This window comes from Eretmochelys imbricata, chromosome 10, assembly GCF_965152235.1.
Source record: "Eretmochelys imbricata isolate rEreImb1 chromosome 10, rEreImb1.hap1, whole genome shotgun sequence".
In the NCBI taxonomy this organism is placed as follows: domain Eukaryota; kingdom Metazoa; phylum Chordata; order Testudines; family Cheloniidae; genus Eretmochelys; species Eretmochelys imbricata.
This window is the reverse complement of record NC_135581.1, coordinates 10,280,064-10,295,444: the sequence shown is the minus strand read 5'-3', so window position 1 is coordinate 10,295,444 and position 15,381 is coordinate 10,280,064. Positions and strand designations below refer to the sequence as shown.

Genomic DNA, 15,381 nt, shown 5'->3' with positions numbered 1-15,381 from the left:
TATCAGAGGCCAGGAAGACCTGGGCACTTTGGAATTGCTATGGGGGAGAAATAGGCACAGGACCTTCATCTGGCACTAATCCAGCCTTTTAGCCCCACCCTTTCCTGAGAACTAACAGGGGTACAGATTTCAATGGGGAAAAGGTAGGGAGATGTTAGTGGGGCTTAGGGGAGGAATGTGTAGGAATTGTTATTAGGTGGAGGGGTCCTAAACCTTTGTTTATTCTCTCTGTAGCCCAAGTGGAAACCCCTTTCTACGAAGAGTGGTGGTTCCTGCTAGTGATGGCTCTGTCTAGTCTCATCCTCATCCTGTTAGTGGTGTTTGCATTGGTCCTGCATGGCCAGAGCAAGAAATACAAGAACTGCAGCACAGGTGAGATAGTGGCTCCATTTCAGTCCCTCCCATGCCACTGACATTCTTTTTCCATTTGAACCAGTGACTCCGGCAGCGTGAAATCTCTCGCTCTCTGTGTTTCTTTGGAGCAACCAATCAGGTCTTTTTGATCTCTAATCTGGGAGAAATGGCTTGTGCTTTTCCATGGGTACACCCCGTATAAATATTTGGTGGAGGGATGTATTTACAAAGCACGGATGGTGCTGGGAGTAGATAATATCCCATCGATGATAAATGGTGTATGTGTGTACCCCATGTCTCACCTCTGTTCGTTAGTGCTATAGTTGTCATGGCAGTGGGAGCTAATGGCTGACCTGAATTGGAATTTAAGGCACTATAATATAATCTGAGCCCCAGGCCTCTTAATTTGCCTTTAGGAGTGATTTTTTGACAGTCACCTCTCTCACAGAAAACAGGACCAGCTGGTCCATCACTAGGAATGTTTAAATATCCCCCTTTCAAATCCCAGATCTCTGGCTGTGGAGCTTTTAAAATATTTTTTGCCTTTCCCCCCGTTAGTAACCTGAGCTCTGGCAATGTTGTTAGTGTGCACGTTTCTCCAAAATCCAGGAGACAACTACGTTAATTTTCAGGTGCTAATCAGACTAATCAACAGGAGCAGGCAGCAGAAGTCCCAGCTCTCCTGATGCTGAGGGGTTAATAGAATAAAGGGATATGGAAGGAACCTCCCACTTCCCCTGGCAGCATTCAGTGGTTCAGCCCAAAGGAAAGATTTATTTTTTCTGTATAAATTCACTTCTAACAAGTGTTAGTAAATCAGACTTTATCCCCATGGGATTTAAAATGTATGAATGCCATGGCATTTTACAAAGCTAATACTATTACAGATTCCTATGCATGGCACATAGAAAATCTCTCATCTTCCTACTTGTGCTCTACATTTGGAGGACAGACATGAAAAGACAGTTCTGATCTGCACCTTCTGATATCCATGTTCACACTGAGCCTTAATGTAACATTGTAATTGAAGCTGAGGATAAAATACCTGTCTACAGCAGACTGGCAATATGACACCAGCCTTTCTGCCCAAGATACCAGCAGAGCTCAGACCTGTGGAATTACACACTATGAGCATAGGAAAAAATCTCTTGCCATGTCTTCCTCTCTTCTTCCCCTCTGCCCCCCATCTTTTGTCTTTGTTCTTTACTTCCATCAAGAGCTCTTTAATGACCTAAAAATCAAAAAGGAATCATACAAAAAGTGGGAACGTGGACAAATTGCTAAGGAGGAGAGCAGAAGAATAGCACAAGCATGTATGGACAAAATGAGAAAGGCTAAGACCCTAAATGAGTTACAACTAGAAAGGGACATAAAAGGGAATAAGAAAAGATCTTTAATACATTAGGAGCTAGAAAAAGACGAAGGAAAGCATAGGTCCTCTACTTAGCAGGGAAGTAGAGCTAATAACTGATGACATCAAGAAGGCTGACGTGGTTAATACCTATTTTGCTTCAGTCCTCACTGAAAAGGTTAATGGTGACCAAATACTCAGTACAATTAATATTAACAACAAGGGGGAAGGAACCAAAGCCAAAGTAGGGAAAGAAAAGATTAATGAACATTTAGATAAGTTAGATGTATTAAAGTCAACAGGGCCTGATGAAATTCATCCTAGAGTACTTAAAGAACTAGCTGAAGCTATCGCTGATCTTTGAGAACTCATGGAATATGGATGAGGTTCCAGAGGACTGGAACTTAGTACCTATCTTTAAAAGCGGGGACCAAAGAGGACCCTGGGAATTATAGACCACTCAGCCTAACCTAGATACCTGGAAAGATAGTGGAACAAATTACTAAACAATCCATTTGTTAGTACCTAGAGGATAATAGGGTTATCAGGAATAGTCAGAATGGAATTATCAAGAACAAATCATGCCAAACAGACCTAATTTCCATCTTTGACATGGGAATCTTTCCCCCAGTGGATAGGAGGGAAGCAATAGACATGATGTACCTTGATTTTTAGTAAGGCTTTTGACACAGTTCCACATGACATTGTCATTAGCAAACTAGGGAATGCAGTCTAGATGAATTTAGTATAAGGTGCGTGCACAACTAATTGAAAGGCCGAACTGAAAAAGTAGTTACCAATGGTTTGCTGTCAGACTAGAAGGGCATATCAGTACTGGGTCTGGTACAAATTCAATATTTAAATTAATGATTTGGATAAAGGAGTGCAGAGTATGCTTATAAAATTTGCAGATGACACTAAGATGGGAGGGGTTGCAAGCTCTTTGAAGGATGGGATTAGAATTCAAAATGACCTTGATGAATTAGTCTAAATTCAACAAGATGAAATTCAGTAAAGATAAGTGCAAAGTACTGCAGTAAATGGGAAAAATGGGGAGCAACTGGGTAAGTGATTGTATTGCTGGAAAGGATCTGGGGGTTATAGTGTCTCACAAATTGAATATGAGCAACAGTGTGATGCAGTTGCAAAAAACGCTAATATCATTCTGAGGTGTATTAACAGGAGTATCATATGTAAGACAAGGAAGGTAATTGTCACACTGTATTTGGCACTGGTGAGGCCTCAGCTGGAGTAGTGTGTCCAGTTGTAGGAGCCACACTGCAGGAAAGATGTGGACAAACTGGAGAGAGTCCAGAGGAGAGCAACAAAAATTATAAAAGATTTAGAAAACCTGACCTGTGAGGAAAGTTTAGTCTTGAGAAAAGAAGACCGGGGTGCCTGATAACAGTCAAATATGTTAAGGGCTCCTATAAATAAAGGCTATGATCAGTTGTTCTCCCGGTCCACGTAAGGTAAAGCAAGAAGTAAATGGGCTTAATTGGCAGTAAGGGAGACTTAGGGTTAGATATCAGGGAAAACTTTCTAATTATAAGGGTAGTTAAGCTCTGGAATAGGTTTCCAAGGGAGCTTATGGAATCCACATCATTTAAGAACACCTGTCAGGGACAGTCTAGGTTCACTTGGCCCTGCCTCAGTGCAGGGGTCTGGACTTGGTGACTTCTTGAGATCCCTTCCAGCCCTGCATTTCTCTGATTCTATGATTTCCCCCATCCTGTAATTTCTCATTTACATACCTTCTCTCCATTGCAGCTCCAACCCCTTTTTCTCCTTCACTGTCCACCCAGCCGTTCTCTCTTTCTCTTCTCTCTTTCCTTCCTCACTTTTTTCTCTTCCCATTTGTCTCCTGCTCTCACTTCCCTCCTCTTTTATCTTTCCCTTCCCGCCTTCAGTCAGTCTCTCTCTCACCCCTTTTCCTGGTCCGCAGCCCACTGCTGATCTTTTGTCTCCTTTTCTCTCCCACTCCTTGCTGAGCTATTCTACCACTATGAAAGAAGGGAAAGAGCATTATGGAAAGCGAGGATACAAAAGTAGCCATAAAAGGAAGGACAAGGTTTGACACTTGCTTGTAGTGGTTCTTTAGGTTATCACTAGGCATGTAGTTGGTGGGGCAGTGCCTTTGTCTTTGCTGATTGTTTCATTGTTTGACTCCAGGTAAAAACATCTTGAATGTGGAAGAGTCGGTCACATTGGATAATGGAGGCTTCACAGCCCTGGAGCTCAACAGCCGACACCTCAACATAAAGAGCACTTTCTCCAAGAAGAATGGGACGAGGTAGGATGACGGACCCTCTTTGTCTCAGTTTTGGCCGTAGCATTCAGTTATTGTCTAGCTTCATACCTACCGCAGGACAAGCAAAAGGGATTATGGGGTGGAGCTCTGTTTGGAGGATATGGTGAAAACTGTGGGCTAATAGCTAAGCCTCTACCCCAGAATGCAACATCAGCCCCTGATGGTAGATGGCATGATCAATGATTAAAGAGATCTAGGCCTGGAGTGGGACACTAAACTTCTCATTTCAGGGTTAAGGTAAGTGACTGTGTTTTTGGAGTTCAGAGGGGGGTGGGAACTGGTAGATATATTGTGTCCAGGTATGAAAAGGATTATAGAACATGTAGTTCACCCATTATTTAATGTGCCATACGCTTTCTCCTGATGTCCACCTAGGTCCCCTCCTCGCCCAAGCCCTGGTGGGCTGCACTACTCAGATGAGGACATCTGCAACAAGTACAATGGAGCAGTGCTGTCTGAGAGTGTGACCCTGAATGAGAAGCCCTTGGAAGTGTCAGAATCAGAGGTGAGTACATTCCTTATCCCTTGCCTCTCCTCCCATCATGCAGTGCCAGGGTCTGGCACAGTCACTGAACTCACTGCATGCAGCATGTTCTCTGGAATCAAATTTCCATGCCTGCATTATGCTACTTTTGCATCAGTTTTTCATATTCAGGCACAGTACTTCAGGGTGCTCAAACTTTAGGGTCTCATGGCCCCTCCCCTCTAAAATAGCATCTGTCTTTAAAACTGAAATGCCGTGGTGAAGAATAATGAGCAGGTGCCAACCAGAAAAACTTGGGGTCATGTCAGATATTTCATAATCTCCCAATATTATTAATAAAAGGCAAATGCAAGCAGTTGGCTTCACTGGTTAGGCACTGAGCTCCCTGCTCTCCCTTTGATGTTATCACCCTGAAGCTCCTGGAAAGAAAGCATGAAAGCACATGTTGTGAGAAGTCCGTACATAATCAGCTCTGCGCATCTACTGTCTGAAGTGACATTTAATCAGAAATGAATTTCACATCATGGAACTGGCCCAAATGTGGGAGATGGTTTGGAATTTACAGTGAGTATCTTTCACAGCTGCTAGGCAATTCCAGGCACTACTGAGGTTCTGTAGAGCGGGTCCTTTATCTGTAAAAATTCTACGTCACCTTCTGTTCAAGAATCTCTAAGCACTTTACAAATGTTCATTGTGATTAAGCCTCATAATTCCCTTGTGAGTTAGGTAAGTATCCTTGTGTTACAGATGCAGAAACTGAGTCACAGGGGACTCAGATCACATAGCAAATCATTCTTAGAGCCAGGATGCAGGTTTTCTGATCCCAGTCCTATGCTCTAACCACAAGGCTACTCTGCCTTCCTTTCTGTTTGCTAGTGGTTTTCAAACTGGGAATCACAAGCTCTCGGCAGGTACGCAAGAAAATTCCTATAATGGCTGACAATGCATTTTATTTAGTAAGACTTGGCAGTCTAATCCTAGATATATTATAACCCCATCTCGGATGGGGTGTGGAGCTGGCTACATTATCTAGAAAGGGGTACGCAGCCTAAAAAGTCTGAAAACCATGTATTCTGTGAGGAAGACGATACTGTGTGCTATTGCTATGTATTTGACAGTCCTCTATTTTCTGTCTCACATTCGCTTTATGAAGCACTTATAGTCTGTATAAACTCAGCAGCAGCCCTGGCTTAAAAGGCAGGCTTTAGAACTGGCAGTGAGGAATGTGCAGAAAGGTACATTTGTCTCTAAAATTGGGTGCTGTCTGCTGAAATCTTGATGAATCAGAGCAGACAGCACAAGAAGTGGGCCAAAATATTCTGAATCTGACCCTTCCGGCAAGAATAAACCAAAAGCAGCGAGTGGGGAAAGAAGATGACAGTTTTCATCTGCAGCTTTTCTGCACCTGCAGCTACAGCTGGTTTGTTTTTTTGTTTTTTTTTTTTTGCTTGCTGGTTTCCTGGCTCTGACCTCTTGTTAATTACCCTGGACAGACTGCCATTTTATGTTGCCCTGTGACTGACCCTCCGTGCAGTTAGTGTTCCTTGTTGCAGCTCAAGTAAGCTGCTCTCTTTGTGATGTAGACATATTACCTACAGATTAAACCCATGATATCTGTGGTCATGTCCCTGTAACAACCCATCATGAAACCTGCCATTAATATGGTTTGTGAGCATGATCATGAATTTAGCACTGGCACTTTCTGACATTTAATTTCAATATTCCATGTGTTGTTTTCTGCATAGTGCACAAAAACCTTCTCACAAGTCGTCATTTCTGCCATACATAAGTGGGCACTGTTTACACAGGATAGACAGAGGAAAGTGATTTTTATCCTTGCTGTTTCCTTTGTATTCCTTTCTGTGCATGCTTCTATGCAAACAAAATGTGCCACCCGTTTTCCCTTGGGGCTTAGATATGCAGCCCTTCTATATAGTGTCTTTGATGCTTGCTTGTTTTTCCATGGGAAATGCTTTTAGGCATGACATGTTAATGGGCTGCCAACAAAGGTATCAGTAGGGGATGCTGCCTTTGGATCAGCCTGGAAATGCTGTTTAGTTTGCAATCGTTGACCACTTGTATCATACAGAATTTGAGTGTCTTTTATCTCTTCCTGTTTGGTGTTTTCTGCTCGTTTCGTTTCAGTTCTCCTGGGGTTTCTTAGGAGACAAGCTTTATTTTCCCAGGATTTCCGTCATCTTTAGCAGAAAGAGATGTTCTCCATGATACAGATGTCTCATTTCCCTGTGGGCTCTGCAGAGGCTTTGTCCTTTGCAGCAGGAGATGTTCTGATACTGTTTTCTTCTGATGCCTCTTTGTGTGTGTCTTGGATTCCACTTAATACAGTGTGCAGTTGGCCAGCTAAGGCCAAAATTGTGCTTTTTGCTTTCAGCCCAGATGTCATCTTGTTGAATTTTTGCTTTAACCTCTTAGCCTGAAGTGCCAAGATTTGGCATGGTGGAGAGGGAAATCAGCTGCCTCCACATCCCGTGGGGTCACTCAAATGTGAACAAGGCCGTCATAAAAGACTCATGGACTGATTCTCCACAGTTAGATCAGAACACAGCTGCCTGGGAGCACTGCCTCTGAGCCCCCCCAGTGAAGGAAAAAAAATGGGGCAAGAATATACAGTATTCAAATATGCATATATAAAAATACTAACATACACTCCATGTCCTGGAAGCCACGTATTTGCAGTGTTACAGAGAGATGGAAATTATTTCATTGGCATCTACAGTAGAGGGGGCGTCGAGTAATGAGAGCAAGTGCCAAATGATAATTAATGATAAAAAAACCAAAGCTCTTGGATACAAGCTCAAACAGGTTAGGCTCTCTGCAGATACAGTCAGGAAATTCTGAGGTCTGTGCGTAGAGTAGTTGCTTGGCACAGCTCACCTTTCACCAGGCTAGGGAAGGAGCCATCATTTTTGGGGAGGTTGGAAGGTTGTTTGTTTGTTTTTTGTCATTTCCTAAAGAGTTTCCCCAGAACCTGATGCTTTCACAAATGATCTGGCCGTGCTGAATGCTAGTGCTTACTATGGTACGTTGATGCTCTATGCACTATAACTGAATTGTGCTTTCTCAGCTCTGTATGAATGTAGTTTGTTATTCACTTATAATTCATTTTTGAGAAGGGATTAATGAGTATCCAATAAAATTCTCCAACTGATTTTGATGAAGATGGTACCATGTGGAAGCCAGATGTAGACGGCACATTAATAATAAAACCTGCCTCTCCCAAAGGCTACGTCTATTCTACATGCCAGGGGTGTGATTCCCAGCTCTGATAGGCATCCTTGCGCTAATTCTCATCAAGCTAGAACGCTAAAAACAGAAGCGTAGCTGCGGTAGTCCAGGCCACAGAGGCCTGGGCTAGGTGCCCCAAGTGTGTATTCACGAGGTTCAGGTGAGTTTGTGCTCCAGGCAGCTAGCTCAGGCCACTACAGCCGCTGCCGGTGCTACTGCTGATACACGACTCTTTTTAGCATGCTAGGTTGATGATAGGTTGTGCGCATATTTCTATGCGAGCTGGGAGTCGCACCTCTAGCTCATAGTGTAGACGTACCCCCAGTGAATAGATATCAGAGTGTCCACAGACATCTCTTTGCCTGTCTGTTTTTGTCCTGTCTCTTGCTCCTTACTCTCATTGTGGCTGACTCATTTCATTTCACCCAGTAGGGTGCAGCCGGTTCATGCACTCACAGGGGAAAGTGATGACTGGTCCTGATACCGTCACTTGGCAATGAGATGAGCTGTTCATAGGGCAGGGAGGAAGAAGTGGAGAGGGAGGAAAAAGTAGATGTCACAGGAAAAAACATCCCCAGCTGTGCCTGTAATTGGTGCAGGCTGCCGGCTGGTCTGCTCCTATTTCTACTGCAGTCATTGGCAAGGGCTGCTGTTCTCTGCCTTGTTGGTTATAAATGAACATATACGTGAACACTTCAGCTCCAATCACTTTTTAAGAAATTTGACAACCCAGAACTATTTTCAAATTTCCCATAATACTAATCCACTGGTCCCTCATTTGTCTCCTAAATAGCATTTGTGTCTTTCATCTTACCAATAAAATACTTAAATTGTCAGGCATTTTCTTTATTTGTTGCTTCAATGGCATGCACGCACCTTTGCTGTCAGATTAGAAACTGACAACTACATCCAATCAAATTCCAGCCTACCATAGTTTCCTAGGTAACAAACCCATAATCATGGTAAATGGCTGCATACAACAGAGAAAACAAATAATAATAATAAAAAAACCCTACAGCATTTCCTGGTACTCAATAGTTTTGAATCATTAAAAATAATATATCCACTCCACGAATGATCCTGTAAGCAATCTGGGTCATAATGGGAGACAGTGGGGAAAATATACCTTGATACTCCCTGGTTTACCAGCACAGAGAGAGACCCAGGACTTGAGCCGGGAGAAACTTTTTGGATAAACAGTTTGTTCACTGAAAAATGCAGTTTTGGTCAACCTGAAACTGTTCCCAAATTTTACATGAATTCATCAAATAGTTTTGGCGAGGGGGGAGGGTCCAAGAGCCTAGGCTCCAGCCCAAACCCAACTGTCTACACTGAAATTTTATAGCCCCGTAGCCCAAGCCCACAAGCCCAAGTCAACTGACACGGGTCAGCATCGGTGTTTTATAGCAGTATAGACATACCCTATGTAACTTGTATCATCTATGTCTGGCCCGGAGGTAGCCACCTTTCCTTTCAGATATGGACTTTGCCACTATTATCCATGTGTAAGCAGGGTCTGAATGAACTCTCTGCTGACAGCTAGTTGGGAGGGGGAGAGACTTCAGGAGCAAACTGTATTTACATGAACACATCTACTCTGCCAACATACCCAGCAGATAGAGCTGTGTTACTCAAAGTGATCAACTTTGGCTAGTGTTGGGTTATAAATCACTTTAGTACTTAATGCAGGGGTAGTGAAATGTTATTATCAGTGTTGTTGTCTTTATTGTATGAATAAAGGGGAGCAGAACTGTCCTTCACCTGTCCCAAATGAGGGGGGTCACCCTCAGCTGAAAGGACCTCGTTAAGCCAGGGGCTCGAATGCCAGACCCCTGTGAAAGTAGGAGAGGTGGGGACAGATATCCCAGCCAGGAGGTTTGGACTCTCCCTAAGGATTCCAGTTCTGGTTTAACCTGTTCCTCCCCACTGTTCAAAGATAGAGCTAAATAGGCTTCATTAGGAGCCTTTTGTTATTTTAAGTACTCAGTAAACTGAAATCACTTGTGGTGGGACAGTGGTTCTGTCCAGCCTGCTGAGAGCTAAAAATCTATAAGAGACTGACCAGCAGAGGTCACAGCAGAGAGGCAGGTGGCAGCAGAAGGTAACTGATGGGCAACTGGTGAAAGTGATGAGCAGTTGGCCAGCAGCAGCGGCCGGTGAAAATGGCAAGCAGGCAGCTGGCAGCGTGGTCAGGCGGTGAGCAATTATAGCTGACAGGCAGCCAGGTGGCAAGGGATCGTGGTTGGTGGGGGGGAGGCCACCAGACAGGAACAGCAGCTGGTGGGCCAGCCAGCCAGAGCAAGTGCTCAGATGGCAGAGCAAGCAAGGTGCCTTCTTCCCCTGTGGGAAATGAACTCACACAGATGCACCTTTGAGCCCTGGGTCCTCACTGACCAAGGATAACCGCTGTGAGTGGGATATGGTGAGGCAGCAGAGGGGGACATAGTAAAGGACCTTTTGGTTGTAGAACTCAACAACATGAGGCAGAAGACTTTGCCCCATGCACTCTGGGGTGGGTGTCCTGCTCACAGTTTTATGTTTATGAATTCTGCTTGTGGAATTTTCCCTAATTAATGTTGGGTGACTTCTCTCCTTTCATTAAAAGTTTCTTTTCTACACTCAGACGCTGTGCTTGCGAGTGGGGAAGTATTGCCTCTCAGAGGCGCCCAAGGGTAGTGTGTAATTTTCCCAGGTTACTGGGTGGGGGATCGAGCCGGATGTATGTTAAAAAGGAACCTCTAGATATTGAACCCAGCCATGGCTGCTGCCAGCTGCACCTGGCAGAAGGGTTACGCATGCTTTTGTTGCCTCAGGATTAGACTATTGCAACGCACTCTACATGGAACTACACCTTAAAACCATTCAAAGACTGCCGCTGCTGCAGAATGTAGTGGCATGCTTTCTGAGCAGGACATCTTGCTGGGAGCATGTGATACCAATTGTGATGGGTTGCCCCCCACTTCGGGGTGCCACCTGATGTACTGGAGTCGCACTGAGCCTGGCCGTTCCACCAGCCTCGGTTCCCTCACCCTGTCTTGCAGTGCCAGGCCCTCAAGCCTCCTGTAGCACACACACAGGTAGGGACATGCCCAGCTGCAGAAAGATACAGACACTGATTTCAGCTCTGCGTGGGAAGAATCAGCTAGGGGATTGCCCATTACTCAAGTGCCCACTCCCTCTGGAGTGCAAACCCAAAATGGTATTGTCTTGCGCTGCACAGAGAACTGTATAGTGAAAGCTCATGAAAATCATCCCCTCCCTCAATGTGGAAGAAGATATGACAGCTTTCCTCCCCCTCCCCCAGTTATGAATTGCACAAACTGGTTTAGAGAAAACAAAACAAGTTTATTAACTACAAAGGATAGACTTTAAGTGACTATAAGGGATAGCAAACAGATCAAAGCAGATTACTGAGCAAATAAAACAAACAGACAAACTAAGCTTAATATATTAAAGAAACTGGTTAAAGTAGTAATTTCTCACCCTAAATGTTGGTTTAGACATTCTTTTCACAGGCCAGACACCTTTTACAACCCTGGCTCAGCTCTTCTGCCCCCCTCAGTCCCTGTTTCTTAGATGTTCTCAGCAGTCATCTTGGGCGGGGATTCAGTGAAGAATGAACCGGATTATCTCACTTCCCTGTTTTAAATAGGATTTACATATCGTGGGAATCCTTTGTTTCCCAGTTTAATCCCCATCCCCTACTAGTGGAAAATACTAGTAGTCCAAGATGGAATCCAGTACCAGGTGACATGATCACATGACCTTGCAGTGTCAAAGCAGCCAGGAGTCAAAGATTGTTTGCAGCATCCAGGAAGCTTCTCAAGAAGGTGGGAGATGAGCATCTTCAAAGTCCTATTGTTCTCCCTAATGGCCCATCCAGGCTGATTGCATTCTGTCTGGTAGGTGTTCCCCAGGTGTAAACCCACTTGTAATTGTTACCTAGTCAATATTGCTAACTTCAGATACAGAAATGATCCATGCATACAAATAGAATAATTATATTCAGTAAATCACACAACCTCTCCAATGATACCTCACATGACCCATCTTGCGTAGAACACATCTTAGTTATTCCATATTCGTATCATAACAATGTCTGTATGAAGAATATGGGGCGTAGTGTCACACAAACGCTCTGGGATCTGCACTAGCTGCCTATTGGTTTCCAGAGAGAGTTTAAGGTATTGGTTACCTAAATGGCCCAGGGGACCAGCCAGCCTGAGAGATTGCCTCTCTCCCCATGCAATACTGCCATAGCTGCAGTCATCAGAGGCACTAGAGATGGATCCATGTGTGATAAGACTGTGGAAATCCCTTAGATCTGAAATAGCCCAAATTTGGTGACATTCCAGGCATGCCACAATAGACATCTGTCCAACAGGGTTTTTGGATTAGGGTGAGAGTTTGCTTCCCAGGATGATGACAGGGTGGAAAGGAGCATTTTGTCGTTAGCAGGCTGGCTGAGTTCCTTTTGGAAAAATTGTTTAAAGCGACTGGGTTTGGTTTTGTTGTAATTATTAGTTATGTGTCAGTATGCCTGGAGTGTTGTGTACACATCTATTTTATTATTCAAAGTGAAATAAATAAGTAATAAAAGTACAATAGCTCTGGTAGTGCCAACCCTTTGTTAACAGCAGTAGGATATTTTTTGCAAAATTTCCATTGTAGAAAACACTACTATGTTATAAAAAGCTGCTCTGCAAAGATTTTCAAAGCACAGTGGTTAAATGGCCTAAGACCTGTCTACACACTGTTGCGGGGGAAATGGGCACTGAATTTACTAGTGTCAATGCATCGTTACTGACAAAGGAATAGGATGAAGGATGTGACATCCTTTTTTAACAATAGTTTACAGGGCATCTGATGCTTGTTCTTTGGGGAATGTTAAAGGGTGATTAAAGAGGGATTTGAAGGAGGAGAGGGCAGTCGTGTGGCATACAGGAGATGAGTGAACATGTGTTTGCTGTTCAGTGTCACAGATCATAATGACATGGAAACTTCCTAGAGATAAACCAACACTTTATAACCAATGCCAGTAACTATAAACTGCAAACTCTAGTTATCCATATATCTGTTGTATTTCTTAAGCAACTACTGCTTTGATATCTAAAGACTTTCAGAAACAACCAGACTATCAAAAAAGAGTAAAGCAATTTTTGCATGACAAGCCCGATGGTGTTAAGAAAAGACCTAAATTATGGAAATTTTTGAGCAAATATTTGTCCATTTTACATGATGTCAGTTCTTGGTGGGAATAGAAATACAAGACAAAGGTGCACCTGAAATGCATCCCTCATGCAAGGCTTTGCCTTTGTCTCTGTGTTCTGATGAGATCTACAAACCAGTTGAGATTCTGTCTGCTGGGTAACGGCAGCACCATTTCAAAAGCAGGGCAGACCTACAAAGCTTGTTTGATTGCACCAAAAGGAGCTTCCAGACTCCAGCTAGCTGGTGGAGGGAGTGGGGGGTGCTCCTTAGCTGGCTAGCCACCTTGTACAATTGTTTGTTGGAATAAGAATCTATCTGAGCACAGGCTAACACATGGACCATCCCAGGAAAAAGAAAAGGAGTACTTGTGGCACCTTAGAGACTAGTATTCCTTTTCTTTTTGCGAATACAGACTAACACGGCTGCTACTCTGAAACATCCCAGGAAAGCAACCCCACCACTTTGGAAATGCTCTCTTTCAGGTCTGGTGCTCAGTTATCTTTCAATACTGCTAGTTTTGTAAAAACAAACTCATAAGGTGCGATAAGGGCAATTGTTCTGTGCTTGAAATCAAATGTGATTTTGTTTAATTTCCTTTATAACGATGTAGCTAATTTCAAAAATCAGTGGGGCTTGTGAGCAAAACCCAGTGACATGCGGGTGCCTCAGTGTTATCATCATAAACAAATAGCAAATTTGACTCGAGCCAGGGGATTTGCATGGATATTTTTTCCTATAAATTGAAATGTGATAGATACAGAGAAACTTTTTCTGCTCAACATTTAGTAAGATTTCACTTGTCTTGAAATTGAAACTGTGAGCATTTTGATGAAATGATTGAAGGCTTTTTATTTCACTGTGACATCTGTACATTCCCTTGCATCTTCTGCTGAAATGGAGCTTGTTACGCGTACAGCAGTACTCCCAGTGAATCAGGACAGATCTCTGTCTCTCCTCCAGCCAGGGTTCATTTCTCTCCAGCCCAGTTCCACTGTCACAGAGCTGTGCTAAATCAGAGCACCGTACTTTTCTACATGTGCTGCACTTAGACTGCAGACCTGCCTATCCTGAAAATACAGGCTTGTGGTGTATGTGGTGGTGGTGGTGATTTTGTACAATCTGTATTAGTAAGGAACAAGCTAAGTCCTGGATGCTAATGGCTGTTTTCTCTCTAATGCTGCAGGCCACTGACTCAGATTACGAAGATGAGGTGCCAAAGCACTCTTTTGTGAACCATTATATGAGTGACCCCACATACTACAATTCTTGGAAGCGTCAGCAGAAGGGTGTGAAGCACCCAACGCCCTACAGGTACGAAGAGTGTGCGGCGAGTGAGACAGAACCCTATTTCCAGACTGTCATCACAACGCAGAGCACAGGTGGGGTGTATACCCCAACAGGACAGCCTGCTCCCGGCTCACGGACTCCAGTGACAGGGTTCTCCTCCTTTGTCTGACACTGGGAGTGACGTGACAGCACAGTGGAAACTCCTGTGGAGATGAGAATGACCTATCACAGTGACTGTGTGCGTGATCGGTGCAGTGAACTGTGGGTAAATTTCTCTATCAGGGTAGAACAGAGGTGAACATGATGAGTCTATTTTTCTGAAGACAATCAACTCTTAAAACCCGGAGCTGAACTTGCTAAACTTTTGTTTAAAAAAAATATTCTGAAAAGGTACAATTTTAACCACTTGTGAATAGCAGGGGAAGTTTTTAACCACTTTTGTAGCACTGCTTCAGGAAGCAGTTCCCCTATTCTTCTTCTTTCCTCTTTCCAACCAAGGAGGTGAATTCCCTTGATGCAGTGTGTGACTTTGTGATGTAATTTGAGGAGAAAACACAGGAAACCTCCCAAACTCTCTCCCCACCCCCCATCAGGCTCAAGTAGGAATATTTAAAGAGGGGGGAATGTTTTTCATGAAAAACGACAACATTCTTTCCCCTGCTCCTTGTCAGCATTCTGCCTCCACCTTAGAAACACCAGCTGATTAGTTTACAGTGATATCACTTCTCTTGCCAGTAGGTTCGCTATGGGTGTTTCTGATAACGAATATCTTACCTGCTTTTCTATCCTACTCAAACAGGGTTTTTGAATTCCCAAAATATTCCCACTCCCGGGCTCCTCTAAGAGGAGACAGCTTGAAAGCGCTGTAGATGGTACTGGGTGAAGCAGTAGGGTGCTGTTCTGATGTGGGGTTCCTTTGTTCTTGGTGTGGCTCTAACCCTCCTTTGGTAGACTGCATGTGCAAATTTCAATTGCAAATTTGAAAGGAAAAAATAGCAAGCAGAGGGAAATTTGAATGAACGTGACAGTTACAAACTGGGGGACCTGCAAATTGATAGATTGGTTTTCAGTAATCAAAGTTGTCCTTCCTTGTCGATAGAAGCCAACCGCCTTCCTCCCCGCCATGCCGCTCTTACT

At 43.7% G+C, this 15,381-nt stretch overlaps 1 protein-coding gene across 1 annotated transcript in view; it reads left to right on the top strand.

Moving 5' to 3' along the window:
* The window catches only part of SDK1 (sidekick cell adhesion molecule 1), a 638,385-nt gene extending 623,972 nt beyond the window's left edge, over positions 1–14,413 (top strand). The window contains exons 42-45 of the mRNA XM_077828174.1: positions 235–372; positions 3,878–3,998; positions 4,392–4,521; positions 14,141–14,413. Coding sequence (XP_077684300.1) covers positions 235–372; positions 3,878–3,998; positions 4,392–4,521; positions 14,141–14,413 — 662 coding nt within the window. The remainder of the gene's footprint in view (positions 1–234; positions 373–3,877; positions 3,999–4,391; positions 4,522–14,140) is intronic.
* Positions 14,414–15,381: the final 968 nt, after the last annotated feature.